Below are 17,145 nucleotides of genomic sequence, written 5' to 3'. Positions count from 1 at the left end.
CTTAAAGATATAAGTTGTCATGTAAATTCAGATAATTAGATGAAAATAAAAGGAGATAGCTGTGTAATGGCAATGTGTAAATGCCTGTTTTAGCCCAGTTCCCTCTTTGCTCATCAGAGCTCAGGTGGAGCACATGGCACATATAGCTTTTAGTTCTCAACCTGCACTAGACAAAAGAAAGTTTTCTTTCGGAGTGAACAGTTGGACAAAAGGATGAAGGATGATCACACAGACTCCTTTATAGCACACTAGTCGAACTGGCTCTGTGTGTGTGTGTGTATACATATATGACTGAGGTGTGGTCTGATTTTGGTCTGGGTTTTGCTAGACACATAATAGAGGTCTTAACTGGGACAGTGACTCAGACAGGTGCTAACAGAGGATTTGGATCATGTATGAAAAGGATAATGTAGGACAGATTGACCAGTTAAGTTTCTGGTACTGACATCATCTGCTATTTAATGAACAGGTTGAAATTCTATTATGGCGTCTCTTTTGAACTACTTGTTGCCATACAACTGGCTAAGTTTACACTGATTTATTGGAATGAAGACTTTTTTCACTCTGAAATGTCTCTGGGCTTTTGACACAGTGACAACTAAGCCTGTGTTATATGCATATTTTGAGGTATGTTTACTTGAGAGATGTTTCAAAACACTGGTGTAAAACCTATATTTTGAGTTAAGAAAGTTCCCAAAAATACTTTTCTATTTGTCAAGCTGTTCAGTAGCATATGATTTCACCCAAAATTGACATGGTCAAATTCTGGATTGTATCCTCAATGTCAATAACATATACACACACACACACACACACTTTCTCCAAATAGATTTTTTTAATGTGCTTTAGCAGTAAATAAAATGGCACAATGTGATATTACAGACAACAAACTGATACTTTTAGTACAGTGGTTAGAACAAATGTACCTCTGTGTACTAGGCAGTCAAGCATGCATATAAAGCACAACATTAGTTTTCCAGTATGGAAAGTAGATGAGCATTAGACAGATAGGCAGACAATAGATTATGTATATTTAGTTTCTCTTAATCTAATTGTCTTGTTTATACATGTAACTCTTCATTACATTTAGCTAACTGAGAAGAAAACTGCAATCTACAAGTTGAAACTAAAGTCTTTGGAACCTGCCTGCTTGTACATTTTCCCATACCTGTCAGCAATCTCTTCAAAGATCAGTACTATGTATACAACATTAACATGGTATTTGTATCAGCACAACCCCAGTAAAAGATCATAGTAGTTAGATCAAAGCAATTGGGCAACTTCAAAGCTATCACATCTTCCCACAGTCATGTCAAGGCATCTGGGGTAATGGTTCTCAATTCTTGCTTTATAACCAAAACAATCCTCTTGTTACTCTTCATCAAATGTAATTACTTTTCTATACACAGTTTCTCTCTCCTTCAAGTTCCACGTCAGTCATCTAACAACTGTTTCACCAACTATTTCAAACTGCAGGTCTCCATCCTGAGGCCGGAGGAGACGAGGTGCAGTTTGCTGGCTGGTGTCACCATAACATCAACATCAGCAGAACATGATCATCATCATGGGAAAGTTTAGCGGCTCGGTGTCTCAGATTGCACGGGGGACAGCCCAGCTTTGGAGGCGTTCTTGCGGGTGACAGTGGTACAGCGGGTGAGGATCTCCTGGGCCCGCGGCCTAGGCGGCACCTTGGGTGTTGAGGGACCTTTGTAGAGGTTTGGGTCGGAAACGCTGGGAATCATTTTAGCCTCAAAGCCGCTTGTAGGGCTGAGGCGGTTGGTCGCCATGGGCGGAGGGGTGCGGCTGAGACGCAGGCGCTCGTCCATGGCGCCGTGGCTCAGGTTGAGGGAAGAGCTTCCTGAGGAGGAACTCATGTCACTGAAGCTAAAATCGCTGCTCTCACTTCCCAAGCTTTCCTTGCTTCCCGCTGTCAGGCTCCTCCCACGTGTATCCTCTTCTCCATCCATCTCCACCATGATAGTGGGTGCAGGAGCACGGTATGCCGTGACACTGGTGGGGCTAGTGTTGGTAGCAGATGCGGAGGTGCTTGCCACAGGCGTGTCTGCGCGGGGTTGGGACCAGATGGTCATAGAGCGCGACTTCTGCTTGTCGGCAGGCTGGAGCAGATGGGGCGTGGAGGGCCGGACGCCGGACAGCTGCAGCAGGTTGCCTTGCGAGCGGCTGAGCTGCTGAGACTGCGGCTGTGCCAGGCTGGAGGAGGGGACTTGGAGCTGAGACAGGTTTAGGGTGGAGCCGCGTAGGTCTTGCTGAAGGGCTGCCATGCGGACACGCGGGTTATTGTAGGACTGCAGGTACATGGCAGGGATGTAACCTGCTTTACCGCTGTATCTGTTAAAGAGAGAGTAAAGTAGAAAAAACAGGTTGAAAATCAGGACAGGTTTAGAGAGGCTAGAATCATCATAATCCATCATTAATGCAAATTGCCTCCATTCAGTAATATATTCCCATGACAAACTTTGCTGATGGCTTATTGACAGCAGTGCATTTGTAAATATGACAAAGCTTTTCCTCCTCTTTCCCTGATATATATGATATAGTCAAAGAATCCAAGCCAGAAGCTTGCAGACTAATCCATGACTAGGCTTTTCCAGTTACATTAAGATACTGGCTCTTATTTACATGTTGCAGTTGCCTCAGGAACTTGCTTCAAAGGATCATAAAGCCAACAGCAGCACAAATACAGTCTGTGTGGTATTCAGTCTTGATGCTCAGAACAATATGCGTGATTCCTCATGTCTGCATTGTCTGCTCTGGCTGATGGATATGGCAGTGATGCTAAATGAGCCGTTGTATTTGCAGCACTAGACAAGTGTAATTTCCATTCTATTTCTATGGCATTTGGCAGTCATGGATGCCTAGTAAATGTATGTCAGTCACTGATGAATGCATTACACTGGCTTTGGCACCAGCCCCAGTGGAGATTGTTATCTAAGAATATTATTTCCCATAATGGAAGACTCGGCTAGTGTCTGTAAGTACAATGGGTTTACTTTTCCCATAAGTCACCAAGCAAATCTTAGTTTCATGGTTTACAAACACGATGTTGGAATTTTCAGCCAAGAGCCACAGTGTTTAATAATTATACCTTATGAGCCACCAGCCGTTGTCGGACTTCTGCAGGACTTCCACCACTGAACCAATGTCCACAGTCATCTCGTCGTCTTTGGTGGCCTTGTAGCTCTTGACTGCAGTGTACAGCACACCTGAGGGGGGTCAGACAGATGATTTTAACCATGTGTGGCATCATGACAGACATTCACCCACTGCCTTATATACTGTAGATGTTGTATATCATTGCATCTGCAAATCAGGCTTGTCTATACTGGATACATCTTTATTTGAGAAAGGAAGTATTGATAGTGTTATGTCCCAAGCAAGGTTACAGCAGAAAGTGTATCCAGGCACTAACCTGTTCCACGAGGCCCATCCATGTCGTCTTCATCTCCATCATCATCATCATCATCTACCTTCTCCAGGTAGGGGGCAGGGAACCAGGCCAACCGCTTGTCTTCATTCTCCACAAGCCACCACCCTGAACCAACACAGACACACAGAGGAGAGCCTGGGTTATCAAACAGGTTCTGTGTATTTGGGCTGATGAAGCCTGTTTCAACCACTGATGGGACACTGCAGACACTGACTGAAGCTCATTTATCAGTGTCAGTGATGCTTCATCATTTATTTGTTTGGAGAGCTGATTAGAGCCTCAAACAGCATTTACCTGAATGGTTATGTGTGTTTGTGTCTCTCACCTGCTTTGTCTTTGATGAGTACGTCTACCTTTTCTTCCACCACCACTTTGAAGGGTTTGTTCTTGGTGTCCTTGGTCTCATAGGGGGCCACACACCGGTACGTTTCTGTCACAAACGGCTGTGTCACAGTGCCAGCGTTCACTCTGTCATGTCCTCCTTCGCCTCCGATGGTGTCATCTGAAGGCATGATCATGATGCTGAAGATGAGAGCCATGGGTTAGTTTGGGGGTAAATTCTCCTCCAAAATTCTAGCTGTTCTAAAATTACTGTATAACACTATTTCCTATGGTTTGTTGGTTTTATAAAACAGTCTAGCCTAATACACAGTTGTTTAAAAAGAAAGAACGCAAATGTTATTTTTCTTTTTAAAGTCTTTCATTTTAATAGCTAATTAAATAACAGCGATTAAATGTTATTTTTCCGCCTAGCAATAACAAATTTTGAACCGTATATGTGGCTGCTAATGCTTAATATTTTAATTAGCCTAACTGCTATGCGGCCACAGGTGTGCCTTGTAGGCTATTCAAAGTATTCCCTTGATGTCACATGCATTTCCTACCAATATGGTGCTTTACCATACAGGCTGTGGCTGTCATTTGATTATAATCACCTGTTAGGCTCATTTATTACAATCACCTGTTATTTTCCTACCAAGCTGGCCGTGTGGTGATGTAACAGAATACTATGAATTTTACGTCTTCGAACGTGTCTCAGCCAATCAGAACTAAGGACTGGAACTATCCATTTGATAAAAATAACTAAATAAATAAATAGCCTATATAAATAAATATGATTATTATTGGGGTTTTTTTATGAATACTATTAATTGTTTTTAATTGGGGCTACTGTTATAGACCTACCTGTTCTTGGCGAACTCGGGCTGCAGGTCCTGGTCTTTGGGGCGGAAGAACTGGATGAGGTCTGCGGACTGGGTGACCCGCGGGTTGCAGCTCAGCAGATCATTGCAGTATTTCTCCAGGAACTTGAGGCGGACAAGTGACTTGCTGGGACCCTTCCTCCCGCCACTCCTCTTCATCTTTTTGTCTGTGTGGAAGCACGGGAAACGAGACATGAGGATGCAAATAGTAGCCTATAGTTACAAAAACTCCAGATGGAAATTACGCACACACACCTCGAAAGTTGGGAATTATTCTGTCGGATCTTTTCAGTGGATTTGCGGGAGGAAATGCTTTCTTCATTTGTTTCTGTTAAGTAATAAAGAGTTGAATATGAATAAGAGCTGCAAACCTATTAACAACCGATATGCATTAGCCTATTTATTTTGGCAGTCGGTTTTACTTACATGCATTTTCTTGAAGTCCCGAAAGCTTCTGTAAACTACAATGTCATTCTGGTCTGACCAAAGCACGGAGGTCATGTACATCTAGGAACGGGGGGGAGATGCAAATGTTATCAGAGCGTAGAAAAGCCCAATGCATTTTAAAGTTGTTTTTGCATAAAACGAAAAACGTTCTCCTTTAGAAAAAAACAGAAGCATCCAGCTGCGCTTACTTTGCTCTTCTCCTTGTGCATCACTCCGATGAGTCGGACGCTGATGGGATACCGCTGGGACTCCATGATCCTCTTAAGACAGAAAGTGTGTTAGATATCTGTGAGTTGAAATAGAAGACAGTCAGTCGTGTCTTGGGTGTGTATGGACTGAGTAAGGATGCTCAGGCAGGTGAGTTTATATATTCCCCCAAACGCGCAGGTGTGGCTGCGTGAGTCACGTAGGCCCATCGCACTAATTGGTGGGAAATATTTAGTCGTCACTTTCAGGGAAGTCCGACATTGCAAACCTACGTGTGGCATTGTGAACTATTCTTTGACTGTAACTGGATATACCACAAACGGGTCATGTCTTTATGCTAAATTGGGTGAGACAGCACTCTTTGGGCCGGATGTGGAATATTCTCTCCTCGGATACTTTCGGTGATACCTGCGGCTGATGGCTCTGCTCCCATTTTCCACCAGAAAGTTCCACCGCGCAGATTTCTCTTTAATAAGATCGAGTCTCTTGGTTATTAAATTGTGACACAAATCTGATTGACGTCTTGCCTTCTTCTAGTCATCAGGAAACAAAACCATGAATCTCAAAATCACTCAAAGTTCTTTCAAACAGTTATTACTTATTCTTTACTTATTCATACTATTATTACAGGAAGTGAATAGATTGGCTTGCATAAAATGCTGAAATAATTTGTTTCCTTCCTTATTGACTTGCAACGGTACTGCACTCAAAATATAAATACCAACATAAAACCCTTCCATGTCTTCATGTCAAGAGGTTGGTCAGTGATCAATAGGCTCCAAAAAAATCCTGAACCTTTAACATCTTAGGTTGGTATTTTGTTTTGTTTTTTTCTTTTCAATATCAGAATATCACAATGCTTTATGCTGTTAACTTTCTTTCCCTTTCAACATTTCACTTAATACTGCCAAAATGCATAAAAAAGTGTATCACATTGATAATTGGAGACATGTATGCCTAAAACTTTAAAGGATGCTGACGTGCACAACCACTCAGACAAGCATTAATGTGGTTAAAGGTTCAGTTGCTGCAGAAATTATTTAGTCGTATATGAAAATACTTCAGTCCTTCTTTGTCAATATATTGGCTGATAAACAAGGTTAAACTGTGTGTCATACTGAGCGGCCCTAAAGGAAGCAGCAGAGAGGTGTGTGTGCCTTCTTGTCAGTCATAAAAGAGGGACAAGGAAGTCATCATGTGTAAGATCAATTTTCCAATTTCCATTCGTGGCCTTTCTTTCATCATGTAAAAATGTCTCTTCCTCTCCATGAGCAGGCGATGTTGGCCACAGCACGTCCGCTAAGCGTGAGCCACATTTATTGCTGAGCAATCCCAACTACAGTTCCTGGGAAGCCTGAATATAAAGGTTAATCATCAGTCCATTGGTAGCAGAGAAACTCCCCAAAACAAACCGTCAAATCTGTTTTTGACCCTTTGTACATTCTCACCCAGTGTTTCAAGTTTTATCTGCTATGAAAATAATTTGTGAAAATGCATTGTTGTTCTGATCCAACAATAATTTTGCTCTCCAGGCAGAAATACTGTATATCTTTAGGAATAATAATATCACCTGCTAATAATGGAAATTGAAGGGGGGGGGATTGGCTTGGGTCCCTATTTGTGATCCACAACACACACACACTTGAGGGGGTCAGGATTTGGAACACCAAAAACATAAACAAATGTAAATTATACAGGCCACTGGTTGGTTAGTCAGTGGATTTACATACCAGCACTACAGGCTTTTTCTTTCCTCATATGTTAGTGACAAGACAAAGTGGTTAAACACGCATTGCCTACCCACCCACAATCAGATGATGTGCTGTTGCAAAATGTTTTTGTTATTTCATGAGGTTGAGGTTGGTTGGTGCTCAGTGGTTTTAAATGTGTCATGTGTGGTAGAAAGTCAACAAAAGAACTGAATTTCTTTTTATAAATAGAAAGGAATCTTGTTCATGGTTCACTACTGTCATCTAGTGCTGGCTGCTGCCTTGGACACACCTGCTGCACAGGAAACAAAAAAACTTTCACTTCATTCATACAACTGTCCTTATGTAGCCTAGTGCTTGTAAGCCACTTGTAAAACTCTCAAGAATGCAAGAATGTATATGAAACAATAGTTCACTCTTTATTCCTCATTACTGAACACACTCGTAGCAGATTTATCATACATCATCGACTTTCAACTGACATTTATAAATGGTGTATCCAGTCAAGATTTTTTATGACACTCCCACATAACATTTCTTAAACATTGCACATTTTTTTGTATTCTTTCTGTTGTATGATTAATAAAGTATTTTTTTTGAAGTCATTCAGATTGTAACATCTGCAATCCAGATGCTATTTGTGGGTTTAAAAAAAAAAGAAAAAAAAAAAGAATTCTAGTGCCAACAGTATTTCCACAACCCATCAAGTCCACCTGCCATGCTGTAGGCTACCCAAGCCAGCTGAAAGTTTATATTCATACTGGCATAAGCAACAAAGACTGACCACTGAGGTAGGCTAAGTACATGCACTCTCTAGCAGACTGTTATCAACCCGTCCCAGAGACGCTTGGAGAATCCTTCGGGGCTGATGTAGTGTGCTGTCCTCTTTCTTGCACCGTTCCTCTGAAAAACACACCAAAATGCTTCCACACATGCTAATATTATCAACTTCTTTGAAATAAAATGTTACCAACTCAGTCACTTGTCATAAAAAAGGGTGCTTTGTACAAACATTTTTTAAATTTTAAGGCAGCAGGTTTTTCCTAAAGCATCAAAGGAGGTTTGTTTTCTTTTTTGTGTCACCCTGTCGCACTGGGACGCTTCTCTTCACACACACCACACAAGGTGCATTTTTTACATGTTTTTCTCCACTGAGGAAACAGTAATGTATAGAAGACAAAATGTTTTGTGAAGCTCCAGGTGTAAATTCCAACCGTTGTGCCTTTGTTTGGGAGTTATGAGAAAAATGCAGTGAGAATAGTTTTAAGTCAGTCACATTCAACTGCTTCTAAACCTGGAAATTGAATGAAAAGGATGGAGATTCACATTAGCACACTGAAATCCAATAAAAAAGAAAAATACTGTATCCAGGGGTATAGCAGTATTGCTGATACCAACTCCATATCAAGATAAACATGTAGAGCTGTGGGAAGTGTGTGTTAATGTACATTCCACACATTACATTTCTGTGTAGCATTCAATGTCCTTTCCAATCACTACTTTAGGACCCAAACTCCTTGTGCGGCCTTCTGTATGGGACACATACTGACATCCGTAATGTTCTGGTTTAGTGTTTCTAAACACCTCTTGTGAGTGAAAGTTTCAAAGTACTGTCACATATCTGAGAGCTTCAAATGCTGGTCACTGCAATTAACTAAATCTCTTTCTTCTGTTTATGCATTTTCACAAACTCAATATAAGCTCCCTTAATACACGGTGTGTGTGAACTCACTCACACTCTAACACTTTAAAAAGTCATCTGAAAATAAAATAAGTTAGGTGGCGATGGAAACACTAGCTAGCGGTGACCTTCTGCTTGCATAGAAAAAAAATTGTCAGGTGTTAAGCCATTCGCAGTCCTTTTGTTGAGACGACAGTATATAGAGGATTTTGGAAAAAGCAGCAGCTTGGACATGATTGGTTAATGGTTGGTTATAGCAACGCCAAATTCACTCTGACAAGATCAGGCTTGTTGCAGACCAAAGTACTGTCTGAGAAGAATGTAGAATCAATAGTTTAGGTTGCTCTTTGTTGCATTCAGCCACTTCCAGCTCCATCACATTCAGCCAAATCAATTATCAAACATCTATTGCCATCACACACCATCCCTGATCAATAGGCCATATCTTACACACCTTGCATAAAAAGTAGGTCACTGCTGATCATTGCTTCTGTTGCAACCTTTTGGCAAGACCCACCCCAGTCATCATCCATCAATCTCTCTGGGGCCCCAACTCGATCTTGCAAAGATATATTTAAAATATAATACAAATATAAATTAAGCTTTACTGAACAGAAAACTCTTATTATACCTTTATACCTATTGTATCTTAGACCTAAGCAACTCTCAACTGAAAGGCAAAGATAATTCTAGGTTTGGCGTCTCCATTAAGGGAAAGAGGAACATATTTTGATTTCCAATGATAGGGAGATCAGGAAGAAATCAGGAAGCATAAAAATTAAATAAATTTGAGAAACAGGTAAAAAAAAAAAAAAAGGACAAAAGAAAATTGCAAACTCCATTCCAGGAAAACACCAGTTACAGGACAACTGGGAGAATTGTTCATCCATCACTAATCTTTGTCTTTCTTTTGTTTCCCCTCTCTCTGTCCCATCTTTCCTTCAGTCCGCCTGATGGGCATTTGTCCACATTTATTTCGCCTCAGTAAGGAAAACGGGTAAACTCCACTCTTGACATTAAACGGCCATCCATCTCTCCCATCCCATTTGTCTGTAGGGCAGTGCCAACTGTCCCGTCCTCCGCCAATTATTCCTGCATGTTTGTCACCGAAATTCATAAATGGGCATACTGTGTTCTCGAACATGGTTGAGGTTTAGTGACTGGTACCTGCAGAAGTGAGAGAGAATGAGAAGTAAATCAGCATACAAAACCATGTACCAAGGTGACAAATGAGATTTAAAATCCTTTACCGTAATAAGACGACACAGACATTCTTCAGTCCCTCACACAACATCTATACTTTGTATAGTGGTGAACTACAAACACTGGTGGTAGTTACCATTCGGAGCTCCGATGGTAGTAGTAGCCCTCAATGGTGGCTGTGGATTTCTGGAAGCAGATGTAGTAGAAACCGGCGAAGGAGGCGCCGCTGATGTCTTTGATAGTGTGGTCTGGAACTAGAAACTGCTCCTTAGAGCACATAACGTAGAAAGCGAGTGTTAGAGTTTAAGATTAACATCAGGAGAGAGATGTGGGGTCACAGCAGAATAATACACTAACCTTCCACCTCATGAAGACATAATCACTGTTGTTCAGCGCCTCGTAGTCAAAGTCATCCGAGTTGAAGCTTTTGGCGTATTTGCAAAAAGGCTGAAACTTGCCCTGTTAAAAGAGTCCATACAATACTGGTAAGAGAACAGGAACTATGGAGACGACAACGGGACTACAACTACAGTGGAGCATGAACAGAATGAAGTTACACAGCACATACCCAGTGCTTTCTGTCCACATCCTCATCTGCGTCCCACTTCCGAGTTAAAAAAGGCCTCTTTCGACTAATAATTTCACCAGCAAAGAATGTTGTAAGAGTGGGATATTCCTGTAAAGGGGAACACAAATAAGAAAGGGAGAAATAAAGGTGTGGAAACAACGACTGGCTGGGAGTTGAATGTTGTTTCCAAGTGCACATTTACAGAGATTATTAGTTTTTAACCCACATAAGGCCACTGTTCCGTCAATCCATCACTGAGCATGTAACATAAGGATGCTTTGGATTTTCAAACAAACTGGCACAGCATTCCACCAATTACCTACTGTCTGAACTTACATACAGCCAGGCTATGAATTATGCAGCAATGGAAGAGATTACAATACAAGGGGTACCACCCCTATGACAAATTTAGTAGCTCTTTTCCCATGTCTTGAATGTCTGTGTATTAGACCTATACAGCTTGATCAACTAGTTGTATAGCTGATAAATGATAACACAAAATCACCCAGTAGGGGGAATAAGCATTATTTAGCATGTTGATGTAATACTATAGGCCTATAGCCACAACAGTAGATGCAGTGGGACCAACACTTATACACAATAACATAAATATGTGCAAACACCCATCTGCTCTCTTGGCTTAATATTGTCAGACATCCCATCAGTTCAAATATGACTCAGTCCTGTCTCCATAGAGACAGAGACAACACGGCAGAGTTACTTGTCTTTGACTCAGGTCTGCCACATCCAGAATTTACACAAGGCCACTACAAGAACCCAGTGACCTTTGCCCTTTTACATGTGTTACATAATGCACCAAGTGCAGAGTTGACACACTTAGGCTAGGGGTCTCTTTTAGACCACACCAAGTGGCCTTTACACGTCTCGAGCATCAATCTTTGTCACATTCTGGCCTGTACAAGGTGAACAGCCCACCCACTTTTGATCAGTGTTTGACCAGTCTCTGTTAGAAGTAAGACATCTGACCCAGTTTCATAAGTTTACCTCTGTCAGGCCTTTGATCTTCAGGTATCCACACAAATAGGAGTCCTCCACAGTCACATGCTGCACAAGACAAACATACATGTAGGACACATAAATCACTTATCTCAGGTGGCTAACGTTAGAAAACACAGGTGCAAAAAGGTTCTCCTACTTTTCTATTAGGCAAAAATGCCAGGCTGGTGGTGGCACGAAGTAGAGAGGAAACAACCCTTAGATGCAGGTGTTTAATTCTCTGGAGATTCTATTGGTATGTGTGCTGCAGACACAGCTGTCACAGCTAATGCTAGGCCATTACACTCACTGCCAATAATTTAGCTAGCTCCACGAAATGCTAAGTGGTTGGGCATAAGCCCTAGCTAGCCGCAAGTGACTAAAAATTTTGCCTATTCAAATTTTGGCGTTAATAAATCTGGTGCAAGTTAAAACTACCAGATTACTTTAATCAAACACATTCACCTGGCTTGCTTCAAAATTAGGTCAGCGTGTCAGTGTTGCATGACAGCCATAAATAGCAAAATGAGCTAACGTCAGCTAGTTAGCTCTGGGGCTAGCTAGGTTTGTGTTGACTTTGCTTACAGCCAATTAAACTAACGTTAAAACAAAATAGGATACATGCACATCACTCGAGAATTTACCTGCAAAACGACCTCAACGTCGTAGGAGTTTCCTTTACTCTTCTGATACCCCCGAAACTGTGAGCCGCTGTAGAGCAGCGAGGTGGCCACCCCTGGCTGGTGGGTGTTGATCGGGGCAGGGGGGATAAGAGAGGCCGAGGACGAGCAGGCCGACGCGGTCGTACTGCAGCACTCTGCTCGGACAGGCATGATGAGCGCTAAGGCGTTAGTGTCACCGACAGCAACCGTCATGAACCCTCTGACTGAGCAAACTACCACTGGAGAGAAAGGTTACTGACCGCTACAGAGAATCCTCCAGGTCCAAAACTTTGCTCTATTTTTGCAGGCTGTCCATAGACTGGCTAGTAAAAAAAATTGCAACGTCGCATTTCAGAATCCAGCTTCCCTCAATTTCATTGGCTGGAATTGAATGCCCAGCGCGAGCAAGAACCTCATTGGATGGTTTACAGAATGGCATTTCGGGGTCTGTATTCAACTCTCAACTCCATCACAGCAGATGAGGCAGAGAAATCTGCACCAGAGAAATCTCGTTCACATGTATTTAGATAGATGGGAAACTATCTTAGTTGGAAGAAACTCTCACAACGCGCAGCATGGATTATTGATTATCAAAGTTTCTTTATTTTCCACAAAACAGGCAGCAGTGTTCTAGACATGGATGAAAATAGACAAAATTCCAGATAAGGAACATGTTTACTTAGACACAGTGAATTTTTATACAGTTTTCCAGACAGGTTGTAAAAATGTGCAAATGAATGAATGTTTAGGGACTTCTGGGTCTCACTGATCATCCTGCTGCAACTCGTCCAGCTGCTCCCTCAAATAGTCCATGTAGTTGTGGATCTCTGAGATACGTTTGCGGTGCCGCTTCATTTCCTTGTCTTGGATCTGTATTAACCCACAAAGAGAAAAAGCAAATGATAACAAGCCTATTAGACACAGAGGAGAGATTTGTTACACATTTTAAAAGCATCATTTTGGGGGGCTTGTTGTAATATACTTGCAGCTCCTTACCCCTTTAATGAGGACCGCCTTCCAGGCATTGACACGTGTAACCAACTGGTTCTCTCGGTTGTTGCTCTTCAGCAGGTGGGTATCGTGCGAGGCGGCCAGTGCATTCATCACTAGGTCTTTGTCTGAAAACAGCTAGACAGAGAAAGCATAGGTGTGAAAGGCAGAGGGCTTGAAATACATCTGAATATCGATGGTAAAATAGATTCACATTGTAGTTTAAAAGGCTGGGGCAGGGGCTCACAACAATGAGGGGGAGAGATAAGACCCAGCAGGCGTGGATCAATATAGTCCTAAATATATAACAAGGAACACTCCACTGAACTATGGATAACACCAATCCTTGGGTGCCAAAGGTCCATTTCCAGCAAAACACTGACCATTCTCACTTCATCTGTCATGTCCTCCTCCGACTCGTTCTTGGCCACCTTCTCCAGAGTTGCCACAGCAATCTCCCGCAGCTTCTCATGGTGGCTATTCTCCAGATCCCGACACTGGGCAAATGTATGGCTGGGTCAAGGAAACTCTTAATCAGACCATCACTAATTTTGCCCCCAAACTTCATGTGTGCCATTCTGTACTATGTGGTTTGCAATAATTTACATAATTTACCTGTCATGCCTGTGAGTTAGAGCTGTAACAGCCAGTGTTATTGGGAATGCTTCAACGTTTCACAGTAAGAAAGGATATATTCCTTGAACAGTTTCAATGAAGTTACCGACCATGTCCGAGATGTTCATCTCAAAGTCTTTGATGATGTCCTGAAATGAACAGGCAGAATCATTATGACAAAAAATTTAAGTGAAGCACAATATCAGTGTTTGTGGCATGTGAGTCCAATCTCATCCTTGTCCTTGTAGAAGTTCCACATAAAACACATTTGCTGAAAATATCATGCACAATGTTGAGGTGTCATTTTTTCCCCCTGAAAGATTAAACTAGTCTAAACCTTCAGAGGCTGTATCTTGATCATCACTGTCAACTTTTCAGAATAAAAGTGAGAGTATCATGGTAGTTTCATCTAATTGTTAATTTACACACACACACGCACACACACACACACACACTCCTACCTCCAGCTGGATGACCAGCTGTATCTCCAGGGCCATGAGGCTGTCACAGAGCTGGTCGATCTCGTTGCTGTAGTGGCTGAGCTTGACGTCCAGCAGGTTTGTGTCTGACACCTGCCGCATCTCCACTATCCACTGTGAACACGAGAGAGAACATTGCACTGATCGCTGCCGTACGATATGTTGTGTTTGTGTGTTTTATGTATCTGTGGTGTGTGTGAGTGTGTGAATCGTTCATTTCAACACGATAGTAGAACCATTAATCATATGTGCATCACCCAGACTGAAAAAGTCACTCTGCACTGGCACTGAGACAGTGATAACCTTGGCTCATTCAGCCTACAGATGGCTTTATCATTAAACGTGTATTTGATTTAATATAACTGGAGCTGAGCCCAAGAGGAACCAGTTGAGGTGGAGGGAAGCCGATTAGCCATGATATCTTGGGCTAATAGGATTAAACATCAAAAATCTGTGAGCATTAATTTGTAATCTCCCAGCAAATTAATGAGGGTGTACAAAGCTGTGGTTAATTGGGACTGGCTAGAAGGCATGTATGGCTGTTGAAATTGGTGTATGTTTAGAAGCATTTGTGTTTGATTCAGGCCTACCATTCAATAATTACCAATCAGTTACTAGCACTTGATAGGGATAACCCTTGTCACGACACTAACGGAGCCAAACCTACGGTCCTCCCAGCTCACCTTTCTGCGGTGCTGCTCAAAATTTGCCACCATCTGTGCTGCTCTCTGCTGGTTGTCTGCTACAGCCTCTTTTTCACCACTCAAGAAGCATTTTACCTCTGTTTCTCTCAGCTTGTGCTCATCCAGGCCTATTTCAAACACCTGCACACACAGCTCCACCAGCTGGTGCTCAAATGTAAGTGCAGGGTCAAGGAACTCAAGGAATGATTTCTGAATCTTAGGTCAAGAGTCTCAGTGTGACTGTTGTACAGACAGACAGACACATATATAGATAGATAGATAGATAGATAGATAGATAGATAGATAGATAGATGCATCTTATCTTAAACAACTCTCCAAATTCAATCTTGCAAATCTTACAAATAAAGAAATCTTCCCAAGGAGAATTTATGTCATCAATAATATACTTACATAGGTTATAAAACTAGACAACAAAGGATATGTCTGAAGCAGATCAGCCACTCCAGGCAGACAGTGCAGTTCCTCTGCCTCTGGATCAACAGCAAACATGCTATCAAACAGAGAGGAGCCATTCAGGAACTCCACAAAGGCATCCTGGAGGAAAGAAGGACTGATAAGGTGCGCATGCGCGTGCACGCACGCAAGCACACACACACACACACACACACACACACACACACCACACACAGACAAATGCACAGTATGTACACACATCAACTTTGAAAGCTCAATGGACAATGAATGCATCACTGAAGGTGACCTTCACGTTACCCTGTGCAATTGTAGTTCAGCTTCCTGGCTCTGGCTAGTTTCCACAGCCTGTTGCACCTGAAACTCATTGCGTCTTACTTCCTCAATGGCATACTGGTATTTGGCAGATGCCTGATTTTTCTGCATAGAGACACATATGATGTATGTAATGTCAACGTGCATGGCAATTTATAATTTCAGAAAATAACAAAAGAAAATGGTTATTAACATGTCTGTACTTATTATACAGATTAAATGTGTTGATATGGAAAGAATGACAGCTACTCAGTTTGACAAGTCTGTGAAACCTTTACAGCATTCTGATTCTCTGGAGAATTATATTGATAATCCATAATAAACCATTTTGTCACGCTTCTGCTGTACATCAATGCTTTGATTTATAAGGACAGAAGCTCTAAACCTCTAAAACTTGACACTAATGTGTCACTTTATAAGACTACAGTAGATTGCGAGTTGGGTTTGCGTCAAAACACACCCCTGTTAGTACTTACTGTCTGCTCATCAAGTAACCTGTAGTCTAGGTACGTCAAGTCTGGAAAGTAGGCAGCAATGAAACATTTGTAATTCTCCTCTTTGCAGATGGTATTTCCATACAGGTTGAGGGTGTGCAGGTTCTTGAACCTTCTAAGGTAGAGCACCTTTGAAACATTGGATTAGGTGCAATACACAAATGTTACATATACAGTAGTATCAATATAAGCTTTCAAACTGTGACAAAGGAGAATTTATCGTGTACATTATCTAACTGGCCCAGGAGGTTGTTTGCAATGGCGAAGAAAGTGAGTTTCTCAAGATTTTCCATGTTCTCAATGACGGAGATTCTATTGTTGTACAGATTCAGGACTTCAAGCTTCACCAGCGACTCCAGACCCTCAATTTTCTCTATGTTGTTGAACGACAGATCTGAAAGACACATGGAGAACATTTCTGTCTTGACTATTGTTATTTAATGGACTCATCTCTTTCTGAAGTTTTTCAGGAATATCATTTGACATTGCCTACATGTTTGCAGATACCTACACAATTTTCATGACAAAGTATAAGCAAAATACTTATTCAAAGATTCCTCTTACTAAGCCACGTCAGATTGGTGAGACTGTCTAGTCCCTCAATCTTCTTTATGATGTTGTTGTTCAGCTCAAGTTTGGTCAGGGATGTGAATTCCCATAAGTGGTCTATCTTCAGGATGTCTGTGGACAAATAACTTTCACATACCCAAGAGCAATAGACGTTCATTCATTGAGTTATTCAGTGGACCTTGATGTGTTTTCCTCACCTCTGTATGCCAGACGCAGCTGGAGGACTTCATTGAAGTGGATGCCCTCCTCCTTGGCTATGCGCCCAGCCTGTTCTTGAGGGCCTTGCTCCTCTACTGCCTTCCGCAGCATCTCCTCGTCCACCACACTGGGCTCAAACTTACCATAACGCCTGCTCATTTTCCCTCTCGTTAGGGGGTTGGGGCCACACTGGACTCAACCCTCTGCTTTCAGTGGGAACAGATATGTATGGTTTGATGAGGTCAT

General features: G+C 41.9%; 3 protein-coding genes across 4 annotated transcripts; all 3 read right to left on the bottom strand.

The window, feature by feature from the left end:
* Positions 1-823: 823 nt before the first annotated feature.
* Positions 824-5,424, bottom strand: noxo1a (NADPH oxidase organizer 1a). Its single transcript, XM_071534828.1, has 8 exons — positions 5,286-5,424; positions 5,077-5,157; positions 4,906-4,978; positions 4,634-4,817; positions 3,774-3,970; positions 3,431-3,553; positions 3,107-3,224; positions 824-2,349 (listed from the first exon to the last, which is right to left on the bottom strand). The coding sequence occupies exons 1-8, from the start codon at positions 5,349-5,351 to the stop codon at positions 1,575-1,577; spliced, it is 1,617 nt and encodes a 538-aa protein (XP_071390929.1). The 5' UTR covers positions 5,352-5,424; the 3' UTR covers positions 824-1,574.
* Positions 5,425-7,432: 2,008 nt separating this feature from the next.
* drc3 (dynein regulatory complex subunit 3) lies at positions 7,433-17,058 on the bottom strand. Its single transcript, XM_071534829.1, has 13 exons — positions 16,899-17,058; positions 16,696-16,812; positions 16,359-16,525; positions 16,114-16,260; positions 15,623-15,742; positions 15,333-15,445; positions 14,891-15,065; positions 14,190-14,321; positions 13,807-13,877; positions 13,497-13,620; positions 13,120-13,251; positions 12,908-12,993; positions 7,433-9,313 (listed from the first exon to the last, which is right to left on the bottom strand). Exons 1-13 carry the CDS (start codon positions 17,056-17,058, stop codon positions 9,292-9,294), a joined length of 1,566 nt encoding a protein of 521 aa, XP_071390930.1. The 3' UTR covers positions 7,433-9,291.
* Positions 9,278-12,414, bottom strand: gid4 (GID complex subunit 4 homolog). 2 transcript variants are annotated; one of them, XM_071534831.1, is made up of 6 exons: positions 12,106-12,414; positions 11,471-11,530; positions 10,466-10,573; positions 10,255-10,356; positions 10,034-10,158; positions 9,278-9,861 (listed from the first exon to the last, which is right to left on the bottom strand). In XM_071534831.1, exons 1-6 carry the CDS (start codon positions 12,334-12,336, stop codon positions 9,798-9,800), a joined length of 690 nt encoding a protein of 229 aa, XP_071390932.1. In that variant the 5' UTR covers positions 12,337-12,414; the 3' UTR covers positions 9,278-9,797. The 2 variants fall into 2 exon arrangements, with proteins under 2 accessions (XP_071390932.1, XP_071390931.1); XM_071534830.1 differs by having other exon boundaries at positions 10,034-10,164; positions 12,106-12,408.
* Positions 17,059-17,145: the final 87 nt, after the last annotated feature.

Source organism: Centroberyx affinis, unplaced genomic scaffold (genome assembly GCF_046629955.1).
Source record: "Centroberyx affinis isolate AG114_WGS23_722 - 3 ecotype Tasmania unplaced genomic scaffold, CSIRO-AGI_Caff_v1 ptg002632l_1, whole genome shotgun sequence".
NCBI lineage: Eukaryota > Metazoa > Chordata > Actinopteri > Beryciformes > Berycidae > Centroberyx > Centroberyx affinis.
This window is presented reverse-complemented; position numbering and strand designations above follow the sequence as displayed.